The 14,737-nt window shown below is 39.6% G+C and overlaps 2 protein-coding genes and 2 non-coding genes across 7 annotated transcripts in view; 3 read left to right on the forward strand and 1 right to left on the reverse strand.

The window, feature by feature from the left end:
- LOC144599448 (eukaryotic initiation factor 4A-II-like) lies at window positions 1–10,856 on the forward strand. 4 transcript variants are annotated; one of them, XR_013548003.1, is made up of 12 exons: window positions 1–81; window positions 979–1,027; window positions 1,111–1,243; window positions 1,702–1,841; window positions 4,618–4,786; window positions 5,092–5,201; window positions 5,800–5,943; window positions 6,052–6,189; window positions 6,489–6,578; window positions 6,839–6,918; window positions 7,048–7,242; window positions 10,652–10,856. XR_013548003.1 is itself a non-coding variant. In XM_078410369.1 (11 exons), the coding sequence occupies exons 1-11, from the start codon at window positions 56–58 to the stop codon at window positions 7,190–7,192; spliced, it is 1,224 nt and encodes a 407-aa protein (XP_078266495.1). In that variant the 5' UTR covers window positions 1–55; the 3' UTR covers window positions 7,193–8,976. The 4 variants fall into 4 exon arrangements, 1 of the variants encoding a protein (XP_078266495.1); XR_013548005.1 differs by having other exon boundaries at window positions 6–722; window positions 1,091–1,243; window positions 10,652–10,855; XR_013548004.1 differs by having other exon boundaries at window positions 6–722; window positions 10,652–10,854.
- LOC144599739 (small nucleolar RNA SNORD2) lies at window positions 1,425–1,496 on the forward strand. Its single transcript, XR_013548038.1, has one exon. It is a non-coding gene; the product is annotated as a small nucleolar RNA SNORD2 (small nucleolar RNA).
- Window positions 5,324–5,491, forward strand: LOC144599738 (small nucleolar RNA SNORA81). Its single transcript, XR_013548037.1, has one exon. It is a non-coding gene; the product is annotated as a small nucleolar RNA SNORA81 (small nucleolar RNA).
- The window catches only part of rfc4 (replication factor C (activator 1) 4), a 21,204-nt gene continuing 15,783 nt past the window's right edge, over window positions 9,317–14,737 (reverse strand). Inside the window, exons 8-11 of the mRNA XM_078410370.1 lie at window positions 14,482–14,607; window positions 12,140–12,220; window positions 11,059–11,175; window positions 9,317–10,017 (exon numbers count right to left, since the gene is read on the reverse strand). Coding sequence (XP_078266496.1) covers window positions 9,922–10,017; window positions 11,059–11,175; window positions 12,140–12,220; window positions 14,482–14,607 — 420 coding nt within the window. The 3' untranslated portion in view covers window positions 9,317–9,921. The remainder of the gene's footprint in view (window positions 10,018–11,058; window positions 11,176–12,139; window positions 12,221–14,481; window positions 14,608–14,737) is intronic.

Consider the following 14,737-nt stretch of genomic DNA (forward strand, 5'->3'; position numbering starts at 1 on the left):
GCGGGCTGAGCACTTCCTTTCGGTTGAAGTGCGAGTGGAGGAACAGTTGGTCAAGATGTCGTGCGGCTCCGCTGATTACAGGTGACCGCTGGCCCGGCGCACGGCCGACGGCCGCCCACCTCCCTCCCCAGCTCCGACTCGCCCGTAAACGAGGCGTCCGTCCGTGTGTGTGCGCGGGGCGGGTGGGCGATGTGGCGAGGGTGCGGGCGGGGCCGCTCCTCCTCGGCCCCAGGCTTTAGCCTTTGTTACGCCCGCCAGGCCCGAGCGTCTCTCCACGGACCACGGCTCGTTTGTTACCCACGGAGTGCCTCCCGCTGGGGTGTGAGCGGTGCCCGGGCGGAGACGGCTCCGGCCCCGGGGTGGAGACGAGACGAGACGGCCCGGCCTGCGGACTCCCGAACGCACGAGGGCGGCCGCGTGCTCACCCGGCGGAGCACATGGGGAAGGCCACCGAGTCCTTGCCGACCGTCCTTGCATTGTTTACACTGGCTCTATGTCGCCTGAGGCAATTTCACAGCGGCCATTTAACCTACAAAACCCGCACGTCTCCTGAATCCTGAAAGATATCCTGAAACCGGAGCATCCGGTGAAAACCCACGCGGTCACAGGGACAACGTGCAAACTCCGCACCGACAGCACCCGAGGTTGGGATCGGACCCGGGTCTCTGGCGCTGTGAGCCAGCAACTCTACCGCTGTGCCACGGCGTTCTCAACACTTTCTGGTGGGTTTATGTGACTATTTAATGGCTGTTATAAGGCCGAATCCCGTCCAGTTCTTTGTTTTGGGAGGGCTTAGAATAATTATTCTCTTTGAACTTGACTGCAAGCTAATTATTTATTTGGTTTATATCAGGTCTATTTGGTTATGATCAGGTTTATTTGGTCTCGAGGTAACTACACTGAATCGCAAATGACTGGAACTGTTTGCAAGGACTTTAGACTTATCAGTGATTTTTAAAAAACTCATTTTTTTTGTAGCACCAAAGATCATGGCCCAGATGGGATGGACCCAGATGGTGTTATCGAGGTGAGTGTCCTGCATTATATCCAAATTAACAAGAACTCGAAGGAATGCTCTTTTAAATTGAAGTTTGTCGTTTTGTTTTCTAGAGTAACTGGAATGAAATTGTTGACAATTTTGATGACATGAACTTGAAAGAGACACTCCTAAGAGGAATCTACGCTTATGGCTTTGAAAAGCCATCTGCAATTCAACAGAGGGCAATAATGCCATGTATTAAAGGTGAATGTTAAGTATTTTGTGGTAAGGATAGTTATCTTACAGTTTACTTTTGTTTTTCCTGTGGTAGTTTGGCAGAATTATTTGGGCTAAGCAACATGGCATTTCTGTTACTCTAATTAAATGGGTTGATACTTAATCAGATTGGTTCATTTCAATTTAAGCTTACTTCAATTTAAACCTAGAGTGAAATGATGCTTTTCCATCTTTCGGGACTGACATTCAATGGAGACATATTTACTATTACTGATCACTCTAAGTTGACTGAGCTTTTCTCGCTTGCTTAAGTAGCAGTGTGAGATTGCCATTTATGGGATATTTGTCAAATGCAAAGTGTTTTGCCTCTACCTGCAACCTGTCTGCTTGTTTATGAAAGAATTGTATGGTAGTGTGCACATCTTCAATGAATGAAAACAATGATTGAATTTGGACTTTTATTAAGTAATCATGTCTTCATTCAGGTTTTGATGTCATTGCCCAAGCCCAGTCAGGAACTGGCAAGACTGCTACGTTTGCAATCTCAATCTTGCAGCAGCTGGAGCTAGATATGAAAGAATCACAGGCGTTGGTTCTGGCTCCTACCAGGGAGCTGGCACAGCAGGTATGCAATAGCTTGTCAAAAGTTTGATCTGATTCCACTTTATAGTATTACTGGGTTATGTTACTGAAGAATTCTGGAGCTGCTAGATGTTATTAGATCTTTAAATGTATTTAATTTACTTGAATCTGCACTGCTACTTCCAAAGCCAGTAAATCAGTGTCCAAAGCTGAATATAGTACTCTACTTGCAAATTCGTCGTTCTTGAAGTAAAGGTGCAGGTGACCTCGTGTTACCTTCCTAAAAGCTATTGTGATTTTTTCCCCTCTCTGCAATGTATAGCCATTGGATCATGTGTTGCAAGTGGAGAAGTGTTCTTATGGGGGGGTTTTCTTTACAATTTGGCCATTTTAACAGCCATGGCAATGTGCCCATCTCAACAACTGAGGCCAACCTTGGACTTGGGGCAGGGGTTGGTAATTGATAGGCTCATCAGAATGGCCAATTTTTAAAATAGAGCAATCAAGGTTGGATATGACATCACACTGGGTTGGCACTCAAAGCGGGTACCTGCTGCCATACATTCCCCAATCTGGCAATATCTTTGACATGCAAGGGTCCTGGATGAGGAAAGAGTTTAGGAAAGGGGAAAGGGGTGCAATTTGATAATCAGGATTCAAAGGTGCAGGAGTTAAAGACACATTGGGTTTAAATTGGCAGTGGAATAATTTTTAGGAGCTGTTCTCCCCACAATGCAGCACGCCAGAGGCAATGTCTCACAGTGCCACTGCTGAGGTGCCTGTTCACTGTCCTTAGACTGTAGAGGGTGTTGTAAAGGAGGGATCTTCTGTGATTGAATAGTATCCAAATCTTATTGACCCACAATATTGAGTAACCAGGCTTTTTAATTGACAGTGTTGTTCTTTTACATTTTGTTTCCCCCAAATTTCCGTGAAACGCGAGCTTTTATTTCATTATCATAAATCTTTGGGGAGCGATTTGTGAATGTTGATTTTCATTACCTGAATGGCTGCAATACAGGGGGTTACCTAGTCTGATTTTGTCATATGCGTCTCATCTGATTACTGATCTATCATAATTTATCTTGATTTGAGAGATTAACAGTGTGTATACATTGTGCCTATTCTCAGTAAATTCATTGCAGGGATGGTGAGTTTGCTGTAAGAGAAAGGCTAATCATCTTGACTTTGCAATGAAGGGAGATCTCATTGAAGCTTTATGATTGGATTGTCTTTTTAAACTTCAAAGCAAAATGTTCCACTAAAACATGTCGGTATTGTTTTGTACAGAAACAATCCAAGTACTGGATAATTCCTTTGGATTCATTTGTCAATGAGGTGACTTGGTACTCTGACAATGATAAATTGACACGAGAGTCAAAAGATTTGTACGTAGTGGGCATTAAAATGTCCTGTGATGTATTGAAGGGGAATAATGGAATAATTTACAAAGCTCTTGTTTGATTTCAAAATACTGTTCAGTTCTGTGGACCGCTTAAGAAATTATCTTCGAGTGCAATCTAGATTTATCAGATTCAAACATTGACTTCAAGGATTAGATGACATCAGGAATTATGTAAAGTGGATTTTTATTCCCTGGCTTAAAGGCAACTATGTGGTGATCTGAAAATTACGTTTCAAAAATACACGTTTTGCTATTTCCATTGTTTCTGAGATAGAGAGTAAACGTTTTGCATGCATGGTAGAAATTTGGAACAGTCAGCAATAATGCATTTTAATGAACGATAACGCACACCAATGCCTCTGCTTCCTCAGGGAACTAAAGATATTCGGCGTGTTTCCAACGGCACTTACCAACTTCTCCATTCTATCGGGTTGCATCATAGCTTGGTTTGGGAACAGCTCTGCCCAGGATCTCAAGAAATTGCAGAGTCGTGGGTATAACCCAATCCATCACACAGAACAGAAACCCACCATCAACTCCATCCACAATTCACGCTGCCTCGGGAAAGCAACCAACATAATCAAGGACTACTTTCACCCTGGTCATTCCCTCTTCTCCCCTCTCCTGATGGGCAGAAGATACAAAAGCTTGAAAGCACATACCACCAGACTTGGTAACAACGGCTTTCCCACTGCTATCAGACTATTACTGCTATCAGACTATTAACATAAATTAGGGTATAGTCCCAATTTTTCCAACCTACATCATTGTGGACATTGGACTTTTTCTCTTTGCACTACCTATTGTACGTATATGGCTTGATTGTACTCTTATATCATATGATCTGATAGCATACAAAAGCTTTTCACTATACCCTCTGGACAATACCTACATCATGACAATTATCAATTTTAAACCTGATTTTAAAAAAAAATTGTTGACCATAGACTGTTAACTGCGAAGTGCATCATGTTCCATCCATGTACCTCTGGATTTGGCTACTTAAAATGGTAGGATGGAATGGTGCCAGTATTTTTCCCAATTTGTACGGTTTTGAAAATTTCAATTTATGCAAATTATGGCCAAATACTTAAGTATTTTTGGATTAATCTAAAATGCAGTTGTCATTTTTCTTGGGTTGGGCTAGTAGCAAACAAGATTTAAACAATTTTCCATGAATTTGGTGTAGAGAAATTTTGGTGTTTCTCTTCCTCCTCTCCCAAAATTGTAGAATTCCAAATTTTAATGGAGTTATAAAACTATTGCTGATGTATGTAGGTTATATTAACCAAATAGTTTGTCTTGTGTAGGCAAATGCTGAATATATAAATATAGTCACAGTAGTAAACTATTATCAATTGTACATTTGTGCTATTTTAACTGAAAGGTTAAGTTGTTTTTATGCTTTTTATAGATCCAAAAAGTTATCCTGGCTCTAGGGGATTACATGGGTGCTACTTGTCATGCCTGCATTGGCGGCACCAATGTTCGAAGTGAGATGCAGAAGCTGAATGCTGAAGCTCCCAACATTGTTGTTGGAACTCCAGGGAGAGTGTTTGACATGTTGAACAGGGGATATATATGTGAGTATTGACCATAAATCCAAAGCCCTCCAGTTCTGCAGAGTGAAATGGTTTGTAACGTATTTTGGGAAGAGTTGAAATAGAGATGATCCTTTGAGTCAGGCATGCATACATGTTTCAGATTTGATTGGATCTCCAGTATGGAAGGCTTTAAAGCAAGGGAGGACAACTGTATTTTAACAGTTGGTCCAAAAAGTGTTAAAATTCAGAATTTATTTTCTTGATCAAAATTTGCAGGCATGAACTAGATTACTGAAGCTATGTAATCTAGTACTGATTTAACTTGGTTAAAATGTCTCTTGCAGCTTCCAGGTGGATCAAGATGTTTGTTTTGGATGAAGCTGATGAAATGTTGAGTCGTGGATTCAAAGATCAAATTTATGAGATTTTTCAGAAGCTAAGCACAAACATACAGGTAAACTGGGCTGCTTTCCAATGGGACAATGGCAATGAGAGAGGGACTTAATCTCGGCAACAGGCCGCCTTTTATAAATACTCTGGAGAGAGGAGCGGAAGGTTTCCAAGTGCTCGTAGCTTTCCTTCTTCTTAAGCACTCTGCTAAAATTACAAAGTTCAGGTCCCCTGCCTTTTGTGATAATGCCAGTAGAGTACACCGGGGAAGGAGAACAATTGCACAATGCTATGCAGCTAGGATGGACTACCTACAGTGTCCAATGTCCTTCGACTTGAGAATGTGCTACAATTTTTGATTTTTAAATAATTTTGTGTTCATGGGGAGTTGAGATTAAATGTTTCTGAGCAAACAAAGATAATGTCTTACTTTCTTTTACTTACCACTTTGCCATGCATTCTTTATTTGGCTAAATAGCAATGTGTTTAACAGTTTAAACTGATTTGGAGTAGGGAGATTCAGTTCTTAATGTGTGACAGCCGTGCCAAATTTTTCCGTATAATTAAAAAAATATGAGGAGTTTATACAGGCATAATTATGATATGCAGAAGTGAGCATATCAGGCTGAATTAAAAGCACAGCTAATTAACTTTGTTCTTAGGTTGTTCTGTTATCTGCTACAATGCCAAGTGATGTCTTGGAGGTGACTAAAAAGTTTATGCGTGATCCAATTCGCATCCTTGTTAAAAAGGAAGAACTCACTCTTGAGGGTATCAAGCAGTTTTACATCAACGTAGAGAGAGAGGTTTGTTGAACACACTTTACATGCTGATTACATACTAGTGGGCCAACTAAATAGTTTGGAATTGGTGCGCTATACGATGCTCATTTCAGACTCCTCATCTTCCAACAGGAATGGAAGTTGGACACACTGTGTGACTTGTATGAAACTCTGACAATAACGCAAGCTGTGATTTTTCTTAACACAAGGAGGAAGGTCGATTGGCTGACTGAAAAAATGCATGCAAGGGACTTCACTGTCTCTGCGTTGGTAAGTTTCTAGATTTTCTGTTTTCCCCTTTGAAGGAGTTTAAATCAAACCAATGGATTATTGAAAATTGTAGTGGAAATGGGATATAATTGTAACATTAGGTATCCGATGGGAAAGAATATGTGGTGAGAGTGGGCCATCTGCATTGCTCGATGCAGGTAGGGACACTGGTTTGAATGGAAGCCTCCTAAACCATTCTGAGAATGAAATTGTTTGCTATTGACATTTTTCAGTGGGATTCTTTACTTTGCTTACTCCAAGTAATGCATTAAAGTATAGTATTTGTCTCTTCTCGGCAGCATGGAGATATGGATCAGAAAGAACGTGACGTAATCATGAGGGAATTCCGTTCAGGATCTAGTCGTGTGCTCATCACTACTGACCTACTGGTATGCACATTGTATTTTATTTGGGAATTTACACTTCTGCCCCCTCCCCCATGAATTTCTTGGACATTATGGGTAGCTGTAAGTGGGGCATATCTAGCTACTGTGCCTTTGTACAATATGCACATAGTTAATTACATTAGTCCATTTTACTATTCCATGGCATGATTCTGTATTTGCTTTGAGAAAATTGCATGTAGATCTGAATTTTAAACTTTAAATGGTTGCATTGCCTTTCAAAGTAATTGACACTCTCATTAAAGGCTCGTGGCATTGATGTGCAGCAGGTGTCTCTAGTAATTAACTACGACTTGCCTACAAATCGAGAAAACTATATTCACAGGTTAGTGTCTTTTATATTGAGCGAAACCTGTTGGCGTGCTCATAGTAAATTAAAGCACTGCAGTCGGGTGTTGCAGGATATTTTAAGCTTAAACTATGAAGAACTCAACTTGATTTCTTCTTCACACAGAATTGGCCGTGGTGGTCGCTTTGGAAGGAAGGGCGTTGCGATCAACTTTGTTACTGAGGAAGATAAACGAATTCTTCGTGATATCGAGACGTTCTACAATACAACTGTGGAAGAGATGCCCATGAATGTGGCTGATCTGATCTAATGATGGCATGAGAATTTGCATTTGCAGCTGCTGAATTATCAGGCTACATGGTGCGTTGTGCTGCTTCACCAGAGTTGTTGAATTTCTTCTCCCATTTGCAAACAGGATCAGAAATCCAGCAGTGATAAGTGACTTGAGGAAGGCCTTTGATTATTATCCTCCTACAGTGTTGACTGCTGGGTTGGGAAGTTTAAGTCATGGGGTGTTTAAATGTATATGCCGTTCAGTGTTTTGAAAGTTCTGTAGTAGCATTTCTGTTTGATATTCTTTATCACTTAATAGTTTACTTATGGACTAAAAAATTTAAGTGCTGTGTTAAATCAGCCAATTATGTCAAACTGGCATATCTACAACTATTTTAAAACGAAGCTTGCCAATCAATTGGTAATATATGTGCACTTTTTCTAGAGTAATCTACTACATGTATTTGTATTAATAAAACATTTGAGCTGTGCAAGGATCTGCACAGGTTTGGCTTTCCAGTAGATGTTTGCCTAGGATATGTGCAAATAAGATTTGGAATTAGTTTGGAGAGAAGCCAGATGTTGTAACTGCATTCCTGCATTGCATCTTTATTTTTGTAACTGGTTTTGTTTATTGTATATGGGCTGTTCTAATTTATGTTCATCCCTGTCCATCTTTTGTGGTATAAAATGTAGCAAAACTGAGCTGATATAATGCAGGGTCATTCTTTATGCTTTTGAGTAAGTGACACTAATACTTGAGGTTGACATTCAACTATCCCACTAATTGTGGTTGCCATATAGACATGCACCATGGCTTACAATTAGAATGTGAAGTATCCCATTAGAAAATATAACGTTAGGTCTTTGTGTGCTGTCACTGAATCGCATTCTGAATTCAAGTTGTTGGCATGTAAAGTTATTAAAGTTGATTTGAGCATGCATTTTGATATTTAATAGGCTGGTTGCCAGGAGATTCAACTGGGTGTAAACATGAAGATTTGTGTAGGGATTATATAAAAGATAACCATTTTTTATTCATAATTTTTGAATAGTGAGACATGACTGCAATTTTTTTTCCACCAAATACATGAGAAATTACCCTTTTGGATAAATGTTTATTCCTTACCAAAGGCCATCATTTTAGATTAGGCAGGTGTGTGGTTGGTCAATGTACAGAGGTGAAGAAAAAGTACGAGTCCAGGTTTGGTGGTTCTTGTCGAGGTGGAATAAAATCGGTGTTGCCTCAATTTGTAAAGGCTAGGGCTTTGTAGCTGCAGCCTACACTGCAAGTGAATAATCATGCACTATATCATATGTGAGCATTTGCCATTAATGAAAATAGTGCACTTTTGTGTTTTACTACAATTCAAGATTAGCCCAAGATAAAGGGAGCTAGTGTGAGGGGGCCTGTTAACTTGAATCAATAAGTTTAAATGTACTGCCACCTAACATTACGTGGTTTAGTAGAGGGATGCAGTGAACAATTTGATCAGATTATATGCATTTATCAATGCACATGATTATACATTGATAAATGTGAAAGGGGAAATGTAATGTTTTTTTGAGCTATCACAACTTGCATCTTGTATTAATAGCTGCTTCACGAAATGATATAAACTCTTTTCTCAATCTCTTAAATGCAGCTGAAAGGAATGAAATGTTGTAGGTTGTTAAATTGTTAATAATTATAGTTGCCTTTGGTACAAAATGTTTCCACACTGCTGAACTAAAGGATGCCAATAACACTTAAGCAGAACTGTTTTTATTGCACTTGTTGGCATTTTATTAAAGTTATCTGAAAGATGAATTGGTATGCACTGACATGTCTATTAATGGAGTGTGCTGATGTCAGACTTTTTGCTTTGCCAGTAATGGTAGGTGGCAGGAATATCACAGCATTCACATAACTTGTAGGTTTGGATTTTAATACAGGCCAGACTAGTATGAGAATTAATTAGTCTAGAAATGGGCTCATTGGTACTAGTTTATCTGAGCTAGTCCTATATCCTTTTATAAACCATCCATGTCTTAGTATCTCAACCATTTTCTCTGAATAAGTATTTGAGTCAGCCATTTTGTACATACCAGGAAATATGCATATTCTCCACTCTACTACAGTGCTTCATTGAATATGACCTGTGAAAAAAGACATTGCTCATTTCATCCCATTCTTTATTGGAAAGGCTTAAATGAGCCATAAGACTTCATTTGGTCCCCAACTTTTTTATGCTATGTCTTGTGTGTACAAATGTTTGTCATGCAGTTAATAACTGGAATTTGAATATAATCTTGTGACGTCATAATGCAACACAATAAGCCAGATGATTTGAGGTTCATGTTAGGAAGACTGATTATTTCTGCAGCTGGTCAGAACAGTATTGGAGCAAGTAATGACAAAAATAAGTGCAGAAGCATTAATGGTAATAGGAAAAAAGAGTAAGCCATGGTTCAAATAATTTTACCAAAGTACTTGGACAAAGTTCTAAGAAAGTATTAACAAATGCCAGGCAAGGAATGCTAGTTTAGCTGGGAGGATAAATTAGAGCAGGGCTAATTGCTTTTATCAGGCTGTGGTACAATTAAATTAACCCAAACCAGTAATTCAGACCATGCAGAGAATTAAGATTTAATGTACACCAGGTCAGAATTCAAAGGCACCAAACTTTATTTTTAATAAATTTATCAAAATGCATGCAAGTTCTTCATGGTTGGGGTCTTTATATTGTAAATTGAATTTCCAGTTGGATTAGTTTGTCAGAAATTTTAACTGCTCTGTGTAAACTGTTGCATCATAACTGCAGACAGAGCAATTATTTGCAGATACTCATCAGCACCATCAGCCAAGCACTTGTCAACCTCCTGAGAAAGAAACAAGCCTTGTTTAAAAAATGAACACACCATTACATTATTTCCAGTTAACTAACTTGCATTTCAATCCATTTAACAATGGGATTAACACCCAGAATCTGACATTAGGGTCCTAGGAAGCATGCAAGAATAAAGTTTCAAAGCTACTGGAATTTAGAAGACAGGGGGGATCTTATAGAAACATAAAATTCTTAAGGGGTTGGAGAGGCTAGATGTGGGAAGATTGTTCCCGATGTTGGGGGAGTCCAGAACCGGGGTCACAGCTTAAGGATAAGGAGGAAGTCTTTTAGGACCGAGATGAGAAAACATTTCTTCACACAGAAAGTGATGAGTCTGGAATTCTCTGCCACAGAAGGTAGTTGAGGCCAGTTCATTGGCTATATTTAAGAGGGAGTTAGATGTGGACCTTGTGGCTAAAGGGATCAGGGGGTATGGAGAGAAGGCAGGTACAGGTTACTGAGCTGGATGATCAGCCATGATCATATTGAATGGCGGTGCAGTGTCTGCAAAAGCACCACCACCATTCAGAAATGTAATCAGTTTAAGAACACGGACTAGAATCAGCAAAATACTGCTGTACAATTCAAAATGCAAAATCTTAATTATTTGCATTTATGTTTTGCAGGAATTGGTGCTGGGTCATAGAGCATCTGTTGGACTCAGAAATGCGAAAACAGGACAAATTAAAAGAACATCACTTATACTTTTTAATAAAATTACCTATACAAAAAAGTCAATAGTGTACTCTGTTAAATAAAGGGAACTAAATTTTCAGGAAAAAACCTAAAACAATTAAATACTTTCCAACAACAGGAAAGGTGCATCACTATGATATAAACGTCCCAATTCACCAATATAAAACTTGAGGGTGAATACCAGTTAACTTATTTATTACACTGCCCTTATATTTCCTTATCAAATGAGGATAAAGATTTTGAATTATTGGGTAAGCATATAACTGAACTTGACAAAATATTCTGTTAAACGTAGGAAGGAGACAAATCGTAACGTTATATTTCAATCCATACTTACTGCCAGTTTTTGCGTGATAGCTGATTTTTGTTGGTCGTTAAGATCCTCTTTATCAATAATAAGTTCATGTAGCTGGTTGATTAACTGTGTTGCGGCATAACCTTCATTAATCATATTCTGACAAAAAGAAACAATGGTGGATGAACAAATATATTTTGTGTAATACAAAAATTAGAAACACGACCCAGCTCCAATTTTCTTTTAAAGTGTTGATTCATTTGTTCAATAACCAACAACAATCAAAAGTGCCTGAATACAACTGCACAGCTATATCATTTTTCTACACTTGCATAATTAATACAAAAACAGCTCTTTTTACAGATAAAAGTCCTTGCTAACATTACAATGCAGGAGCTGATTGGAGATTCAGCCCAGGCTAACATTAGCTAGTTTAGGTCAGTGTTGGAGACTGCCTTTATCCAAAGGACAAAATAAAAGCTGATCAATTAACATTAAGCACACTTATAACACAAACATATCTGGTAACTACGCAGACCGTAGTTAGCATCATCCACTCCAGCTGTCCTTGAGAAGGACATAAAGTTATACAGCACAGAAACAGGCCCTTTGGCCCAACTAAACGAGGCCAGTTTGCTTGTGTCCCTCTAAATCTATCTTATCCATTTAGCTCTCTGGTGCTGGTGAACTGCTTGCAGTCCTCATGATGAACTCCCACAATATGGTTGGGTAAGGACTTCCAGGGTTTGGAACAACCGACATTGAAGGCATGTAACTTCATTAATCGTATTCTTACAAAAGAATAAGAGGAAGCTGTTTCAAATTCACAAAAGAAAATTACCGACATTAGTTTAACTAAACAATCACATCTATTTTCACCCAACTACCTATCCATCTAATGAATTAACATTGTATTTTTCAGCATCTCCCCAGTTTGCAAGTTTTACAAATAGGATGTGTTCCTTGTTATCTTTCTACTTCACTGCCTTAGCCCGCATTAACTAATACTGGTTAGGGTGTCACACAAGCTCTACAACAATACAACTGGGCACTGTTAATTTTGTTTTAATGGCCCACATGTTGAGAGCTCTGTCCAATGTTTAATTAAATGAAGAGTTCTCACCGTTACCACGATTTCCAGCTTCTCAAATGAACTACTGTGACAAGCAGCCAAAAGACCATCAATCAAATCAGATGGTACAACCTGGGGGAAATGAAAAATATAAACTCATAACTCTTAATTCATACTGTGTTGGAAAGGCTGTGGGATGGAAAAACTGGATAAATAAATGTGGCAACAGATTAAAAACTGAAAATATTGGAAATTCGAAAGGCCAACAAGCATTAAATATTTTCACTGTTACTTTACAATAAATTAAACTTGGACCAGTTACCAAGTGTCAGACTTTAAAAGCCAAAACCTTGTGAGATTCAGTAGTATTAGCACCGACAGTAGCTTGATATTTCAGATTTGTTCTGCAGCTCCTGATCCATCAGCTTCTCAAGATATAAAACCTGCTGGCTCAGGTGGACGCAAAGTATTCTAGTGCACAATGGGAAAAAATCTCTCAGCATAAAAAAATGGTTTAATAATCTTTTATTTCAGTTGCCCAAGGACTTTTGAGGCTTATCCTTCACACCCCAAAGTTTATAGGAAGTGAAGAAACACAAAAGAAAATACAAGGAGTGGGCAACCCCATGCAATATAATGTTAGATCTGCCCGGGACCTCATCTTCTCTAGTTCAGAAAATTATAGAGACATGGCACAGAAACAGGTCTTTCAGTCCACCACATCCATGCGAACCAAGTACCTATCTGTGCTAATCTTATTTATCAGGACTTGTCATCTATCGTCTATTATTTCCTGGCAATTCAAGTGCTTGTCCGAATGATGCTTAAATGTAGCTCGACTATCTGCATGTACCACCTTATTAGACAGATGGATTCTTGCATCTCTCCTAATGTATCATGTATTCCTCTATAGTGTCCTTCAACTGCTTATCTATCTAGTTCTGGCCACCTTTACAAATATTCTGGCAGTTTGCATGATGAAAGATACACAAGAGTGTGTTTCATGCAAGTGCTTCAGAACAACTGTTCACTCTTAAGCACTAACTCAATTGCCAAACGTACATCATTCTGCTTAACTTATATCTTCCCATACTGTTACAATATTATCCCCATATTCTTCCCATCCATGCTAAATATATTTATACATTTCCATACAGGCAGGGTAACAAGCAAGCTGTTGGGTTGCAACTGTCCGCATACAGTCCGTTTGACATAAACCAGAGTTTATGTTTATGTCTGATGTGGAAGTGCACTGAGTAAGCAATTGATTCAGCATATCTGCATTCAAACTGGCTGTATATAAGAGCGAGCAGTCACTACATGAACAAAAGCGATCTGAGGCATGCCTTAGATTTACTAAAGAAGACCCTGCTGAGGGATGTGGTCCATGATGTGGTCAGTTCCCAGTATAGAAGTACTGATGCACAGTGGCACAGCATCTGCCTCACAGCACCAGAGATACGGGTTTCATCCTGACCATGGCTGCTGTTTGTGTGGAATTTGCACATTCTCCTTGTGACCAGATTGGTTTTCTCCGGGTGCTCCCGTTTCCTTTCACATCCCAAAAATGTGCGGGTTTGCCTCTGTAAATTTCTCCTAATGTGTAGGGAAAAGAAGTGAAGACAGCCCCTTGTGGAAATACTTCACTGGAGAAGATAGGTCCCTGCCAAAAACTGAACCTGCACCATAATTAATATATTCGGTAAGAAAAGACACAAAGCGACGGAGTAACTCAGCCTGTCAGGCAGCACCTCTGGAGAACATGGATAGGAGACTTTTCAGGTCGGAACCCTTTTTCAGACTGATTGTGGAGGGGAGGGATTAGCCGTTTTGCCGAACACTTGCGCTCGGTCGGCAAAGACCTTCTGGATCTCCTGGTTTCTAACCATTTTCCCATCTCATCTCTCATTTACGTACTAACCTTCGCATCCTGGGCCTCAAAGTGAGGCCCCACATAAGCTGAAGGAACAGCATCTCATATTCCGCTTGCAACCCAATGATATAAACAACAAACTACCAACCACTCCCCTCCCCCACACTTCTTCCACCCCCCACCCATTTTTCGCCTTTGCCTCCACTTACATTCCTTCCTCTAGCATCACAATTTGCCATTCTTCAATCCTTTTGTCTCACACATTGCCTTTTCATCTCTGGCCTTTGTCCACCCATTTGGCAATCAAAGCCTGTATCCACCTATTGCCTGCCCCTCCTCTCTTTTAACTTTATCTACCCCCCCCCCCCCCCACAATCAGGCTGTGAAGGGTCCCTACACAAATCATCACTTATCTATGTTCTCCAAAGATGCTGCCCAAGTTACTCCAGCATTTTATTTTTCAGTAACCCAGCACCTGAAGATCTTCGTGTCTAAATAGGGGAAGATAACATTTTCTTACTCCAGAAATTTCAACGATGACTTGCTCTGTTATGCCTTTTCCTCCAGTAAGTCTTACTGCACATTGCAGGTAAGTTATCGCTTTTCTCAAGTCTCCTTCTGATACATTGATGAGCATATTGATTGTCTAAAACAGAAGGCAACATATTAAAAGCATTTATCCACTATGTCAAATAAAGATCCAAATTTACATTTAGTGCACGGGAGTGAAACCATAAACAATTTATTTTTTAGTTTAGATACAGCACGGAAATACG

This window comes from Rhinoraja longicauda, chromosome 13 (genome assembly GCF_053455715.1).
Source record: "Rhinoraja longicauda isolate Sanriku21f chromosome 13, sRhiLon1.1, whole genome shotgun sequence".
Taxonomy (NCBI): Eukaryota; Metazoa; Chordata; class Chondrichthyes; order Rajiformes; family Arhynchobatidae; genus Rhinoraja; species Rhinoraja longicauda.

Excerpts from the sequence above, each read along its gene's own strand:
- LOC144599448 (XM_078410369.1), top strand. The coding sequence starts at position 56 with ATGTCGTGCGGCTCCGCTGATTACAG. Across the intron at positions 6,190-6,488 it reads ACTTCACTGTCTCTGCGTTG|CATGGAGATATGGATCAGAA; the intron begins GTAAGTTTCTAG and ends TCTTCTCGGCAG. Across the intron at positions 6,919-7,047 it reads CGAGAAAACTATATTCACAG|AATTGGCCGTGGTGGTCGCT; the intron begins GTTAGTGTCTTT and ends TTCTTCACACAG.